This window comes from Erithacus rubecula (assembly GCF_903797595.1).
Source record: "Erithacus rubecula genome assembly, chromosome: 10".
NCBI lineage: Eukaryota > Metazoa > Chordata > Aves > Passeriformes > Muscicapidae > Erithacus > Erithacus rubecula.
Window position 1 is genome coordinate 23,084,386 of NC_136662.1, and position 15,913 is coordinate 23,100,298.

At 43.5% G+C, this 15,913-nt stretch overlaps 1 protein-coding gene across 2 annotated transcripts in view; it reads left to right on the forward strand.

The window, feature by feature from the left end:
• The window catches only part of LOC306806153 (uncharacterized protein C1orf21), a 93,738-nt gene that overhangs the window by 25,717 nt on the left and 52,108 nt on the right, over positions 1 to 15,913 (forward strand). For both annotated transcript variants that reach the window (XM_079314620.1, XM_079314621.1), the window contains exon 2: positions 14,448 to 14,651. In XM_079314620.1, the coding sequence (XP_079170746.1) occupies positions 14,558 to 14,651 (94 nt within the window). In that variant the 5' untranslated portion in view covers positions 14,448 to 14,557. The remainder of the gene's footprint in view (positions 1 to 14,447; positions 14,652 to 15,913) is intronic.

Consider the following 15,913-nt stretch of genomic DNA (forward strand, 5'->3'; position numbering starts at 1 on the left):
TTGACAGGGCAGCTCATGGAATGGGATGCTTGGGGTTGAGTTGAAGGCTCAATGAGGGGCTGTTGGCAAGGAGCTGTCAGGGAGCACAAGCTGACTGTGATGCTGCTCAGGAATACAAATGCTCCCCTCTTAGAGGTGCATGTGGAATCTCTCATGCTGAGCATGAAAATTTAATCTGGGTAAACAACATCCCCTGGTTGGTGGAAATGAGGGAAGAGGAGCTGGAGCTCATGGCTCTGTTAATAGTGCCCAAGCAGGGAGGGGTTCATGGGGCTTTCAGCAGAGATTGTGTGGGACAGGCATAATCTGCAGGAACTGCCTGGCAGGATATGCTGCCACATCATGACACCTCTCCAGAGTGTTTTCCAGACTGTTACAGCTCATCTTGCTACACAAATCTGTACAAATGTTTTGATGTAGTTGTTTCTTTTTAAGTGTTTTAACTCAGTATTCAGAATATCCTATGGTAAATAATGAAATTAAGAAATAAAGTATCACAGCGCTGATCTAGTTTTCTGTGTTATTTCTTGTCAGGTTTTCACAGAGTTTTCTGAATCCCAATGCAACATTGTCATTGAGTTCTCTACAGTAAAGCACACATCACAGTTGTACATTATTCCTTCTAATCTGTGTTACCTTGTGCTTGTCAAGATAAGTTTATTTCAAGTTCATGCAGCTTAATTGTCTGGCTGTTCTCCGTCCCCTTGGGATTTTGTCATGTTCTCTAGTCTTGCTGAATTTGCAGTTTATTACCACCTATCATCTATAGCTCTTCCTTGGCCACTCCTAGCAGAAAATGTGTTTTAGCCTGTATTCAAGGATGAGTGCTGGTGTAGGGTTTGGGGTGTTTTTTGGTCACTGCAGTTGATTGGAGTGGGATTAATGAGCACTAAACAGTGGCAGGGAGCTGTAGGACCACTCAGTCCCAGGTCAGGCTCTGGCTCTGGAGTGTTCCCAGAGGAGTTCTTTGCTTACACTGACATTCAGTGAAGCCTTTTGAGGGTGAACTTGCTCTTGTGAAGATTTCCCTCTTCCCTCTGGCAGGCCAGGTAACATTCTGAGGTTCCTTCCAAGCCACTTCCCAGACATCTCCAATAAAGCTCCTTCAAGCCACTGCCCCTGGCTTTTGAATGTTCAAGTAACATGACATTTTCTTTATCAAGCACACTGACTTCCCTGACTGAAACTTAAAATTTCTTGATTTAACGTCTTCCTCTAGTTGCTTTGAAACACTTACAATTAATTAATTCTGATTTCAAACAACATGTAAGGCAAATCAATCTGCAATTTTCAATATTTTTCTGGAGTGTTTCCCACTCTAGCTGGTTTGGATGGAAAATGAAATATTTTTCCCAGGTAAATTGTGAGTAAATCAATCATTTATGGCTTTATATCAGTCAATCAACCATGTTCTTGCTAAGTGGAGAGCAGGAAATTGTCAGGGGCACACCATGCACCTTGAGCTCTGTTTGTAATGCACCCATTAACTCCTCAGTGTGCACTGGGTGAGAAGTGACCAGGGCAGTGTATTTACCTCCTGTCTTTAGTTTGATTTGCTAAAATAAACAGAATTAATTGCTGCACTGAGCTGGCCTGTTCTGGAGCCACTTGGTTTGGTTCCCAGTTGTCTCATCCCATGTCATTGATATTCTGTGAGGGTGTGTGGTGGCTTGCAGGGAGAGAAAGAAGTTCTGGGGGAAATTGTCAGCCTGGGAAGCTAAGTTCCATGGTAAAAATACAAAAGTTTAGGATTTTATCATGTAAAATTGGATTACCTGCTCCTCTCCTTATGAATAAGTCTGCTGTGCTCTGAAATACTGGTCTTGGTTTTTGTACACTGATAAAAAAATCTGTTAGTGTCTCTCTCTGAGGCTGTACTTTGGCTTATATAAAATCAGATCCTTCCCTCCCCCATAAGGCACTTAAACAACCCTGAATGAAGATTAATGTTTCATTATACTTTTATCAGCTATTTTATAGACTGAAATGCAATAGTCACATGCAGACTGATCTTCTGTGTCAAGTAATAGCAAAAATCAATACTTGTGTTTTTCTTTTTAAACCAGTGTATCTACAGAAACACTCATTTGCATCGAGTAACCCCCTTGTTCTGTGGGGGGATCTGTGTGTAGCCCAGGCTGGAAATCCCAGCTTTAAGCCCTGGCATCTGTGAGCACCCACATCATTCCTCCTCCCACATTTTAACTTTGCATTATCATTTTTTCTTAGAATTCAGAGGCCTGTACAAGATCTTTTTATTGCCTAAAAAGAGAGGATTAACAGAGCTGTTGGGGTTGCAGCCTCTGTTCCAGCTGGTGCTGGCTGGCAAATACCCCAGGAATTGCTGGTCCTGATTTGGCATCTTGGCTGTATTTAAAGTTTGATCCCTGGGGCTTGCTTGGAAACTCACTTTTGGGAATGATTGGGAGGAGGTTGTTGGCTTTTGGGTGTGAAGGTCCAAGTGACTGCTTTGTGTAGATCCTGATGGTGATCAAGTCTGCCTTCCCCAGGTTTCTGCTGCTTTATTTCTTCTTTGGGTAGCTGCTGATTCCTATTATTTTTGCCTTGCATCCACAGCTGGCACAGGCTTAGCCCATCAAAAACCATCTGAGTAATGTGACTTAGATCAGCTGAGGACCATGGAGAAGACAAAGTTTTTATGTTTAATTTTTTTCCCCTTTATCCTTTCAACTTCTTTCACCCAACTGGAGGTCAGAATGAGGGAGTTGCTGGGCAATTTCTTCCCTTCTTCCATGGCATTTCTTTCCTTCCCAGGTGTTTTGGTGGGCTTTAGAGGGCCAGTCAGAGTGTTCCTGTCCTTGTTCTTTTTTAGCTTCAGGCTCTCACAATGACATTCTGGATTTAGCCTTTGGAGTTTTGAGGATGTCAACTTCACCTGGATGCAGTAAGGGTTTTTTATGGGCACTGACATATGTATTAAATGATTCACTGGAGATGAGAAAATAGTGTCTCTCTGTTATGTAATTTTTAATTATAAAACATGTAACTGAAGAGAAACAGAGTCAAGAGAGAATAATCCAGTTACTATTCCTGGGATGGATACTTCTCTGCTGTTGCTGTCATGAGGATTTTTTTTGCAGTGGAGTAAAGACACCTTTAAGTAGTCTGTTTAAAATATAATTGGTACATGCTCAGCTACAGATTTATAATTCAGTTGCACAGAATTTGCATGTAACATGGGGATGGAAAAATACAACAATAGTGACTGAAGGATTTATGGTATTTTGGTGCAATAGCTCTGGTTTATCAGTTGTCTGGCAGTGGATGATTTACAGGTGCTATAAATGACACCAGCATTTACAATTGTGTTGTTTTGAGTTAAATGCTGTTCCAGGGAACTGGCCACAGATAAATGGTTTTTCTTGCAAATAACATTGAATCAGTTTCCAGCTATGGGTTTGGGAGGGAGGTGCACAGTCTGCAGACCTTGCACAGGCACTGGTTTATACCTGGGGCCCTGCAGCTGCACTGTTACAGAGCTGGGTTTGTGTGGTACAATCACATTGCACAATTGACTCTCCCATTTTTCTTTTTATTCCTTCTTCTTAATATCCAATTCAATTTTTTTTTAACTTAGTCTCAGTATTGCTTTCCTAACATAATAAAACTGTATCTAAGAGAGCCAGCTAGATTCATAAACTTGTCTCTTTTTTCTAATTTTAAAAAGGAATCCTCCTCACACTTGACCCTAAAAGGGGAGGAGAAAGCCCATGAAGATACTGCAGAATTGACTCTCAGGAAAGCAGCTGCTATTTTCATGTGCAGAAAGCAGAATGTGGGAGTAAAGGGACCTTTGAGCTCCAGAGTGTCCAGCTGCTGGATGGCTGCCTTTAAACATGGGATGCAGATGTGTCCAAGTGTCTCTGTCCTGGGGAATCACAGACCCTGGACAGTGGAATAGCCCTGAGGAAGCTGCAGAGCTGGACATGGAGACTTCAAATTACTGCAGTTAGTCCTTGCTGGACATAAGGAGGGGAAAAACAACAAAATGAACGAATGGAGTTTAAGCAACACTGCATCACTTCCCAATTTAATAAATGTGACAGGGTTAAAAAAAGAGAGAGACAAGTCCCTGGGGAAGATCATAAAACCTTGACAGCTCTTTAGGGAGGTTTTCAGAAATACTGAGCTGATGCTGTGCTGTTGAATCACAGAATCAGAATGGTTTGTGTTGTAAGAGACTTTAAAGCTGATCTCATTCCATGCCCTGCCATGGGCAGGGACACCTTCCACTCTCCCAGGTGCTCAGAACCCATCCAGCCTGGCCTTTGAGTATAAGCACCTTTGAAATGTGATGGTTTTCATGCAGTTTCTGCCCAAATGATCAGCAGGTCAAAGTATGTGGAGTTTGAAGGCTGTTGAAGGTGTTAGCAGTTCTTGGTGGCTGTGAGTGGCTCACAGAGGTTCATGTGGCACTGTGTGATGACTGACACTGTATATTAGCTAAGGCCCTGATGTGTGGACATTGAATTGGAAAAAGAGGAGTGTAACAAAGTAATTGTAAGGTGAATCCTTGTGGGCAGAAGGAGGAGGACTCAGCTCCTAGAAGTTTGGCTCCATTGATCCCCATGAAACACGTGCACTCATGTTATCCTTGCTTTTCAAGTTGTCTTAGTCTATTGCAATCCATATTTCTGATTTCTTCAGGGGCCTTGTATTATTTTGTCCCACTCTCACAAATTGAACAGTGTTGCATTAACTCTTCTCCCCATCAGTTTTCATGAGAAAACTGCACAAGCATCTGCAGAGCTTCAGCATGTTTGGATGCCTGCTCTGGCCTATTTTGACCCGGGTTTTCCACATGAATTATGATCCTGCAGTCATTTGTATTGTTCTGACAGTACAATTCTTTAAAAAAAAATCCTATTACATTTCAATTCCTGCTGATTGTATTCAATAGTCTTTGGAAGCCTTTTCAATTATTTATAATACATTTTTTCTCTGCTCCTACAGCTGAGCAGAATGTGTATTTTTCCCTGCTCTGTATGGGTTTTCTCCTTGCTTTGACTGCTGTGAGGCTGTTTCCAGCTGGGCTTTCCCCCCCTGCTATTCATGTGTGGATTTGGCAGGAAAATGCCAGTGTGATCTGGCCAGGGGCTGTGAGAGGGCGTGGGAGAGCTCTCCACTTGTCCTTTCAGGACAAATTTCAGGATTGTTTGCTCCAGCCTGGCCCTGCTCAGTGATGCACCTTTCACCACTGCAGGACACAAGCCAGCAGTTCATGATCCTGCATCCACAGCTGGACTGGCCTGTGACCCCTGCTCCTTCCTCAGTGGTGACACTCCATGTGCTGTCTACAGGGGGTTGGAAGCAGGACTCTGAATAGTTTTGGGTGGTTCCTGGTTGCCAGGTCAGCTCCAGTTTCAGTTTTTTGGTGGTGAACAGCACAGATAAGTTTATACCCTTCATATATATATATGTAAGTTTATACCCTTCACTGTTCCTGCAGAGATGTGAAGACACACACTCTTTGCAAGGATGACTTGCATTATTTAATATCTTCTGCAGTTCCTGCAACCCTGCTGTGCATGCAGGAAACACTGGCCTGGTGTTTGCATGCATTGGTGCTGAATCTAACTCAATATCCTGCCAATATCTAACAACCTTTCCAAAAGGATGCTGTGTCCCTTTGCTTCAGGTCTGCAAGGGTTTTGCTGGGCTGGGATTTATGGGTGGGGTGTAATGCTGTCAGGGTGGTTCTTAAACCTCTTCATGTTCCAAAATTTGCTTTATCATTACTATTCTGCATGGTATTTGGTTTAAATAAATTCAAGTGGTATCCAGGAAAAGTTTGTACCATGAAACAGAAAGTTGTGCTTTATATACAGTTATTTTTAAATGATGGCTTTTGAGTTCAAACAGGTGCTTAAACCATGGCTCAAAGCTGAAGAGCACTATACAGGAGTATGAAATGCAGAGTAGAACCCAGCTCCCTATACACAGAAATTACTGTGGTCTCTTCTGGGAAATGTAACATTAAGTCAAAATACAGAGACAGGATGCTACCAGCTGGGATAAGATGTAGGCAATTGAAAAAAGATAGCAGCTGGTTTCTGTGTTTTAAATCCTAGCGAGGTCTGTTGCTGACTTGGCTGCTCCTTGTCATCAGTGGGAGGGGAGCTGTGCAGCCCTCCCTGCTCCTGTGCCATTGATCCACTTCTGCCCGAGCTGGTTGGGTGTGAGTTATAACTGTGATAACATGAACTGAAAATACTGCAATTGGTTTTGGCTAGTCTGCTGCTCATTTATTTATTTCATAGGCTGAAACATGATTTAGATGTTATTTTGTGAATGTCTAGGCTGGGTTATGGATGTATCTATTCAACATCTCACCATGGAATTGTAACTAGATGTTCTAAGACTTTTTTTTAAATAAAAAAAACAAAAACAAAAATGAGAAAGCCACTGTCCAAAGCTGGGACTGGAATAAACTCCTAAATCTGTGTTGAACATCAGAGATGTCCAGAAGCTCTCATGCCTGAGTACTGCATGGGGAGGTGGGATGAAGGTAGGGAATGGATCACTGCAGGTTTTGCAAGAGCAGAACCTGGCTCCTCTCTCTCCTGTGTTTTTCCAGCTCCCTGTTGTGGGCTGGAGGTTTCTGAAGCTGTGCTGCTCAGCTCAGAGCACTGTCTGCTTTCTCAGCTCCCCTCCCAGCTGGGGATTCTCAGGGATAACCTGTGGGATAGGGTATGAGATGGAATAGCACAGGCTCTTGGATTAAACCATACCAGCACACAGAAATCCTGTGTCTCCTCCTTGATGCTGAGGAGTTATCCTGCAAAGCAGGAGGGACAGTCAGTAGTGTCATTTTGGAAATGCAGATTGCAGTGTGCATCCCTTTCATTCCTGTTTGTGCCATTTCCTTGGGACTACAAACCCAGTAGAAATACTGAGCCCTATGCAGTTATTCAGAAGAGCCAAGAGTGAAGTGAGTGCTTTGTTAGCTCTCACCCTGAATTTTACCTGCTGATTTTTAGCCATATTTCAGCTGCTGGTTCAGCCATAGAGGAGGCAGACGTGCATGGAATGGGTGCCTGAGCTGGGATTGCTCTCAGAGCCTGGATGAGTCACCTCCTGTGGCTTTGAGCAGCATCTCTGCACTTACTCTGTCATTTAAGTGTTATCAGGTTAGTGAAGAAGGATTTCTTATTTCTCTAGCTCATCTGCAAGAAGAGGAGGCCCCTTGAAACTGCTCCATCCCCTAATTGCACAGCAGCAGCAGCAGCAGTGCATATGGCAAATGTTTCCTTGCTGACACATTAGCAGCAGGTCCCCAGCATCTCACCCCCTTGGCTGCTGCAGAGCTCACTTCTTCTGTGTTAAGTTTATCCTCAGTGGCACATAAAGTAGCTGCTGCTGTAGCTCTTGGGATGAGAAATGCCTTGGAAGTGAGGTGGGGGCAGGCTGTGGGCTCTGTGAGGATGCAGGGACATCCAGGGACATCCAGCCACCCCTCTCCAGCTTGCAGCTGTGTTCTTCCTCTCTGGGCAGCAATTTGCTCCAAACATGCTGTTTTGGCCAGGATGCAAGGAAAGGTCTCCAGGTGGAAGCTGGGAGCTCCCAGCATAACTGGAGAGTGTGTATTCAAGGCAGAGTCAAAGCAGGTGAGGTGGGATAATTCTGTGCTGGATTTTTGAGCAGAGAGCTGAGTTGCTGCTGTGTATGTATTCATCATTCACTGATGGAGCTGGAGATGCCAGGGTCTGTCATCTCATTTGTGGATATTTTTAAGGATTTTCTAGGGAATAACCAGTCATCTGACTGTGGGGCTTTTGGTTGTAGAGCTGTTAGGAAAATCAGTGGGTCTAAAGGGAGGTGAGACCCTGCAAATGTGCAATTACAGATAATTGCATTAGGACCCATCTCAGTGTGGTTATTTCTTTATGGTGGCACATAGAAAAGATTTAGAAGTAGTTTGGGAAGGAAATCAAAGGGAGAAAGAGCAAAAAATTAAGATTAGACATTCAAGTCTTAAAATTTCAGGTCTTTGCTACCACACTAGTGGGTGGTATTAGATCCTTGATGATTTTCCTGTTGAAATAAAGAAGTGTGTGCTTCACATTTTTAGGAGAGAGTTGTAAAACCACTGCTTTTTCTGGGAGAGGGACAGAGCTCAGCTCCAGGCCAGAGTCAGCATTGACATTTGGAGATGTATCCCCCAGCCCTGGTGGGAAAAGGAGAGGAATTCAGGAGAACAAGGCTGTTTTATCAGTGTGGTAATTACCCCTCAAGATTTTCCTCCAAAGCAGTGGGTCTTGTTGATGAAGTCTCTGCAGCTTCTACATCAATTATTTTAGTCTGATTTGACATGATGGTGGTGACTGCCTAGGTGCAGTGGTTTTATCTTTAAATTATTTTATGAAGGCAGAGCAAGGGGAGTGGGTCTTCAGAAGGGAAATGATGCTCAGAGCTGTGCTTAGAACATGCTAAATATTGTATAAATCTCTGTTCCTCTACCTCAAGGCCTTTTACTGTGTCCTGTGTCCTGCCTGTCTGTTAATTCTCATAGAAAGTGGTGGGGGAAGTAATTAAATATTAGAACTGCATTCTGTAATGGTGGTGGCAATGTTTGTATCACTACTCCTAAAGCATTTGAGGGTAAAAGAAATTCAGAATGAAATGTAATTAATTTTCTTTGAAAACAGCAAAAATGATAAGTTGTATGACTGACATCTCATGTGTGCTGGGCTTTTCATACTGATTTTATTTTAACTCCACCCTGTGTGAATGAAGAGGATGATTGCAATGCAAATCCCTTTCCCTTCCATATTTGTGTTTTTACTCTGTGATATTTGAAATATTTTTCTGTGGATTTACTGGTGGTATTTTTCCTAAGGAGTCTGAGGAAGGAGAAGATGCTCCTGGGAAGTATCATGTTGCTGTTGAGAGCTTTTCTGTTTGGAAATCACTTGTTGCTTTAACATATCAAAACCCTGTGTATTGGATCAGCAGAAATCCTGATTGCAAGCAAAAGAATTCTCATTCTGCTGTTCATTTAGCCCTTCTTGCTTAGCAAGTCAGTGGGATAATTTTCAATATAACTGCACTATTCATGCCAATTTGAATAATTTGAAAAAGGAAAAAGAGACCTTATATGAATTTTTTTTTTTTTTTTAGTATTTTTTCCTTTTGTCCTTAGGCCATTGGTGCACTTCAAAGGCAAAAGTGATATCTTTTTGTCTCCAAAATTGCCTTTTGGCTGTTGAATAAAACCCAAAGATCAATCTTTTTTGGTGGAGGGTAGTTGAGAAGAGATGTCACAGTGGAGAAGTCCCAGCAGCCTGTGTGCAGGACAAGTTTGGAATTAATTTCTGCATTCTTCTTTTTGTGAACAAAACCAAAATGGAAATCAAGCAGACTTACTTCTTATAGGAAAGAAATGTAATTAATAGCAGTAAGTCAAATCCTCAAGTTCTGCCTGGAACAGGTTGTTCATAGGAAAAGCCAGTGTGTTTTTTCTTTGTAGATTAGGGGTTTTTCATGGTTGCATGAAACTCATTGCTTTGATCTCTTGAGCATTGCGAAATTTTAACCTGATTTCCTGTGTGGTCAACATGGAAAGAAATTTGTAGATTTATCTGCAGCCTGAAGATGATGAAAGATCAGTTATCTCAATGCAATAAAGATGAAAACAAATACACCTGTTGTAATAGAAGAATTAGCATGCATTTGTTGTAGAACACTGGAAGTCCTCCATTTGTATGAAGTGTTTGTGAAAGCAAAAGGTGTTTTGTCAAGGATGCAGCCTTTGACCATCAGGAATAAGAGGTGAGGGCATAATGAGTGGATTAACAAAGTGTTGAAAGAGTTGGTAAAAGAAAAAACACATCATAGACATTGCTCAGAAGAAAGAAGAAAGGAATTGCTTAAAGTCTCCAAAGGTATTTTCTATTCCAAGAGCTGAGCTCCCCTGCTTTTAGCTTAGAAGAAACCTGGGGTACAAAGTACAGCATCTGAGAGTGTCTCCAGTGTTCTTCTGCCCCCCGTGCAAGATGTTAATCCTCAGCCTGCTGCATTGCACTTGGGGGTGGTGTAGACACTTTTGATCTGCCTCAGAGATTTTTCTCACTAGGTTTTTGCAGATTGGATCCTGCAAATTGCCTCTCAAATCTTGATAATTAGTGGTGGTGGGTGGTGAACGTGAACTGCAAATGGTTTGAGGTTTTCTTCTTTTTATTTTTGGCTTCTGAAAATCCGCGTGCCCCCAAAACGCTGTGGAAGACAAAAGGGAAAATTGCATTTGTGCAGAAGTGGGGGAGGAGGAGGAGGAACGGATGTGTTGCTCTGCTGCCATGTGAAGTGCTGTGTTTCACATCCCCAGAGCTTTGCCAGCCATCCCACCAAGTGAGGACCAGCACCTCTCTTCTGAGTGATTTCCAGACCTCATCCCTGGGAGCTCTGCTCCTCAGGCAGGGCAGGGTTCCCAGGCTGGAGAGCAGCGTGCTGCCCTGTACCTCCAATTTAATTTCATGAATGCTGCTTTACTCCCACTCTGTTCTCTGTTACATCCTGCACTGTCCCTGGGCTGTGTTTAGTTTTCTGTGTCCCACAGCACTGTGTTAGCAGCAGTCCAAGGAACATGCCTGGAAGTGTGTCACACTCACCTTGGAGTCAGTTTTCAGTAGCTTTCTCAGCCCAGTTTAAGGAGAAGTTTGCTGTCATAATCCAGCTATTAAATTGTATGGCTTTTTCAGGTGCTGCTGTGATTGTGGTTCTTTAATGTAAAAGGTGAAACTTCCAGTTCTTGTATCCCCATCTGTTTCCTTTAATCACAGCATGCCTTCAAATGTGACCATATTTTTAGAGGTTGATGTGTGCTACCAAAATGCTGCAGGAGAGATCCGACTGTGGATATTTTTTTCCTTTTCTCCCCCAAAGAGCTTTATCATTCTGCATTCCTGTTCTGTATCTCCTTGCTCCTGAATATTCCTGCAGCTCAATGGTCCTGGGACCATCACTGTCCTGGGCACAAATCAGTAATTAAGTATTTTGCAATTTGTTGTGCTGCATGTTGGCTGTATAAGGCTTCACAAAAAAAATCTCCTTCCTAAACCCAACCCACTGCTCCTTTGTGAAATACATTTGGGTTTTAATACTGAGCAGCTGTTTTCCCTTTTGTAAATGGTCCCTGCTGAGAGACGGAAAAAGAAACAGGAGAAATAATTGAAGATGGCAGGAGCATAATTCATTCAACAGGTACTTCTGTGCCTGCACTTCTGCTGCTCAGAGGTTCTGAGCTGTGGTAGGCATTAATTCCCCCACAACAGCCTCTCACCCAGGTCTCACCAAACACCTCCACATCCTTCCCAGGGTTACATCAAGCCTTCCCTTGCTCCTTTTCCCATAGCTGGCCACACCCTTTCCCCAGGAATAACACTACTGGTTGTATTTTAAATCAGAAATCAGGGTTTTCAGGCTCTGTCTACCTGGAGGCTCCTGCTTTTTTCTGAAGTCTGAAGCAAGGACTCTGTTGGTCATGTTTACCCCCTCATTTGCTTCAGCTGGTCCATTAAAAGCTCTTGTCTTTACATTTATGTCCTCTGGGAAAACAAGTCCCCCTTTCAGTTCCAGTCCAGTTCCCTCTCCCAGTCTGCTGTTTCTCCTCCATCTCCCACACCCCTGTGTGTCTTTACCTCTCTCCAAGCACAGCATGGCTGATGCTGTAAATCCCTTTGGATCCTTGTTTTCCCCAGCAGTGAGATGAAGATCTTAGTGCAGGACACAAGAGAGGATGAACTGTCAGTTGTGACCCTCTCTGAACTACAAACATTGAGGAATTTCCCTGGCTTTATACTGACTTTTCCTGTAAAATTTAGGTTTTTCTGGACGGGGGATGGGGGAGGAGTGGGATGTCATGTAACCATATAGGGTTAAAAAAATAGTTCCAGACAGGTGTGCTCAGTCCCTTCCCCTGACAGCATCAATGCCTGTGTAAGTTGCCCAAAACAGTGGCTGCCCCACCCCTGGAAGTGTCCATGGCTGGGTTGGATGGGGCTTGGAGCAGCCTGGGTTAGTGGAAGGTGTCCCTGCCCATGGCAGAGGTTGTAATAAGGTGAGCTTAAAGTTCCTTCCAAACCAAGCTTTTCTATGATTCTATACAATCCTGTGTTTTGGGGTGAGTAATTAGCTTTGTCTAAGGGGGAGGAGAAGGATGGGACAATGAGAAATTCAGGCTCAGGTGTGCATGTATAGGAGAAGGAAAAAGGAGCAGAGCATGTTGGAGGATGCACTGACCATAAAACTCTGCAGGGGTGACAGGGAGGGGTGACTGCTGGGAACAGGGATTATTAGCAGATGTACACTGTGTGTTCTGAACACCCTCTCCAAGTGGAGAGAAGCCCTGCTCCGTGCAGAGAAGGGGGAAGCTGGCTGTGAGTAGGAGTTAGAGGGGGTTCTGCATGCAGAGTCCTTCCCCTTGCCTGGTGAAAGCCACGGTCTGCTGTAGCTTTGGAATCCCTCTGGGCCTGGCTGCCACATCCTCATGTCTGTGGCTTTGGGGATGGGCAGGAAACTCCCTCTGGAGGCAGGAGCAGACCCCTCCTAGACCATGTGCAGCTGTGTCACTGAGCTGCCCTGGCATGGGGCAGGTGTGCTGAGTGCTCAGGGAAAGGAAACTCAGCATTTCCCTTGGAATTACACATTTCTGCTGGAGTGGATACTGCTGTGTCATAGAATAATTTGGGTTGGAAGGGACCTTAAGGATCATTTTGCTCCAGCACTCCTTATCCTAGGTAAGAGTGCTTGTCTGGTGTTACACAGAAACTTGGGGTCAGCGTGGAGCAAAATGAGCCACAGCCTTGTAAAGTACAGCTCAGAAGTAATGAATTAAGAAATTGTGTGTATGATCTTATACTATAGCTAAACTAAAAGAACTTGGCAAAAGGGGGAGTTTCTCACTTTTCTTTCTCCTGAAAAGTTTGTCTTGGTGGAAAGGCAAACCAGGTCATCTCACCAAACTTTGAGGTAGCTTTTGTTCCAGTGTAGAACCATTTAGCAATAAACAGTTCATGAATTTGAATTTCTTTTTGACCTAAAATATTGCAGTTCTTGATTAGATTTTTCATTCACCTTTTGTTTTATGTGACATCTGGAATGTTCAGGGAGTGTTATTCCATCCTAAAATGAGGATAATTGTCTTTTTGAGCAGTGGAGGTTTTATGGGTCGAGTAGCATAATGAATACATAGAGAAAAGATAATGCAGCTGACTATTGCCTTTCACATCTGGGAACATAAGATATTTAATTGATTCAGAGAGATTATTTTGTCCCAACATCTGCAATTAGCAGCTCTTAATCAGTAAAATGCTTTGTAAGAGATCTGGCTTGATGGATAGACTGGTAAAAGGAGCAGGAGGAGCAGATATTGACGGTTTCTTATCTCCTCTCCCAAAACCTTCTGTGTTCTGTGAGAATAGCTGGGTGGGAAACAGATCTGCATGCTGCTTTCTTCAAAGCATGGATTAAAGAATCAGGCTGGAGGAGGCTTTGAGTTCTACTGCTGTGCTCTGTCCCAGGGCAGGGTGGAGGTGCTTCATCCTGGTTTAAAGGACAGGTATCTGCCAATAAAGGCAGGAGCTTCTCTTTGAAATGGAGAATATAAACCCCCTCCCTCCAAATTATTATAATTTTGAAATCATGGGGCTCTCAGGCAAAGATATGGGAATTAGGAATAACAGTTCTTTACTAGGGAAATTAAAATAGAAATACAGTATTACAAAGAACAATCCCAACCCTGGCAGAGTCAGAATCCAAGCTGACACCCGTCAGTCAGTCAGGGTGGTGGCAGCAGTCCCATTCCATGGTGGCTGCATCCTCCTGCAGGGGCAGATGTGGTTCAGCTGGAGCAGTGCTCCTGGAGAAGGTGCAGTTTCCTCTGAAGGTCCAGGGATGATGTGGAAAGGTCTGGCTTTCCTCTGGAATCCAGTGTTAAGAAGGTACCTTGGTGTCCGAAATCTCATTTTTTCTCTGGGTAGGAAAGGCTTGGCTGCTCCCCCTGGCTGGAACATCTCCCAGTGGGATGATGGAATTTTATCAGTCATGCAGTGGGACTGAATGGGCCAGCAGCAGATGATATCTGCCTGGAGGGAGGATGGGCTGTGGAAAGATAAAGATGATTGCCCCAGCTGGTTTAAAGCTGGCCCATTAGCAGATAATATGTGCCAGGAGATCAGGGTCACTGCCCCACCAGCTCATCAGATGGGGACAGAATGCACATTGCTGGTTACATCCTGAATTGTATCCCAAGACATACCTTTATCATAACCTGCCTGTACCTGATGTTATGGAATATGGTTTTAGCAGCCTCAAGCCACAGAGGCTGTGCCCTTGTGCTCCTCCTGACAAACTCCATTTTTTATCTCCTTGAAGCTCCCCGTGTCGAGGGCACTTTGTGTGAATGTTTTCCTCTCTTTGGCTGTGTTTAGGTGGAAGGGCCGTGAGAGCTGAGCAGGAAGGTGGATTATTTCTGCAAGGATGAGCGGGCGTTGCTAGAGATGACCTGTGCTTCTCCAGCTGGAGCTGTCTGAATGAAGCTATGGGCTGTGCCTCCGCCAAGCATGTGTCTACTGTTCAAAACGAAGAGGAAACTCAGAAGGGCAAGAACTACCAGAACGGAGATGTGTTTGGGGGTGAGTGTTGCAGGATTGTCTTTCTCCCAGCACCAGGAATGTTCTGGAAGGTGTGTGAGGAAGTCTTAAACTTCCATGAAATATAAAGCAAAATGTGTGTTAAAATATATGACAGAGCAGTTGGCTCATCCAGGGGAGGGTAACGTGACACTTGAAACAGAAATTAAATCCGTGGTGAAAAAATAAAAATTTAAGTGATGTACAGTACTACACTGTCTTCACCTCCTCAAATCCTAGAATAATTCAAAGACAACAAGTTGCACAACCCCATTATGTATTAATATATGTGTCTCTGTTACATGTTTGTCATTGGGTACCAACATAGTTGACTCATTTCCTAAAAATAAAAATCTGTTCGGTAAGAAAAGGAAATCTTCACTTCTCTTGTCAATAAAACATTAGTTCTGAAGTCCTGTAGCAAACAGGGTTTGAAGGTTTGAAACTGGAAACAGGGATTCTGTGGTGCTGGGAAACTGGGAACATGGGATGAAAACTTCTGTTCCACTGTGAAGACTGGTCTGTCATCCAGCTCACGTGCATCAGGAGAGGTAAAGTGATAGGAGATAAAGTCATGGTCAGCTTCATGTTTTTTTGGGTTTTTTTTCCCCCCAGATTCTGTTAGTATACACAAAGTGCTTTTTACATAAAGATGTAGATGTTTAAATACAGATTTTTCAAATGCCAGGAATTATCTGAAAGACTGTTCAGAAATGAAAGTTTTAGATCTGCCCAGCTACCTGTCTGGAAGTTATGCCAGCTGTGAATAAGCTGCCTTGGTACTGAGTACACCAAACCTCCCTGGTGCTTTTTCCAGTTTTCTTGAGGGCTAGCTTGCTTTCCCAGTGGGTCCCAGAGTAAGAATTCCCAGAGGTGTTACCTGAAGAGAAAGTAGTTGTTGAAGAAACTTCAGGACTGTTCAGTATTCCTTCTAATCCCTGGGAGATGCTGGGCTTGGAATTGTGAGCTTTTGTTTAAAATAGGCTTTCAGTGCTGCCATAAGCAGAAAGAGGAATTTGAGGTTAAATTTTAGCTAATACTTAGTGAGGGAGCAATTTTTGGCAAAATGTGAGTCTCAGTCTCTTTTTTGTTTTTTTGGTGGTGGTTTAACCACGTGCTGTGGGCCAAAGACTGTAACTTTAACACAAGAAACTTAAAGTAGCTTCCGGAGTCAGAGGATCAAGAAGATTGAAGGGATTTTAAAAGGCTCCCATTTATAGAGCTGGACTGGTGTCAGCAGTATCATTTAGTTATTCTGGGATCCA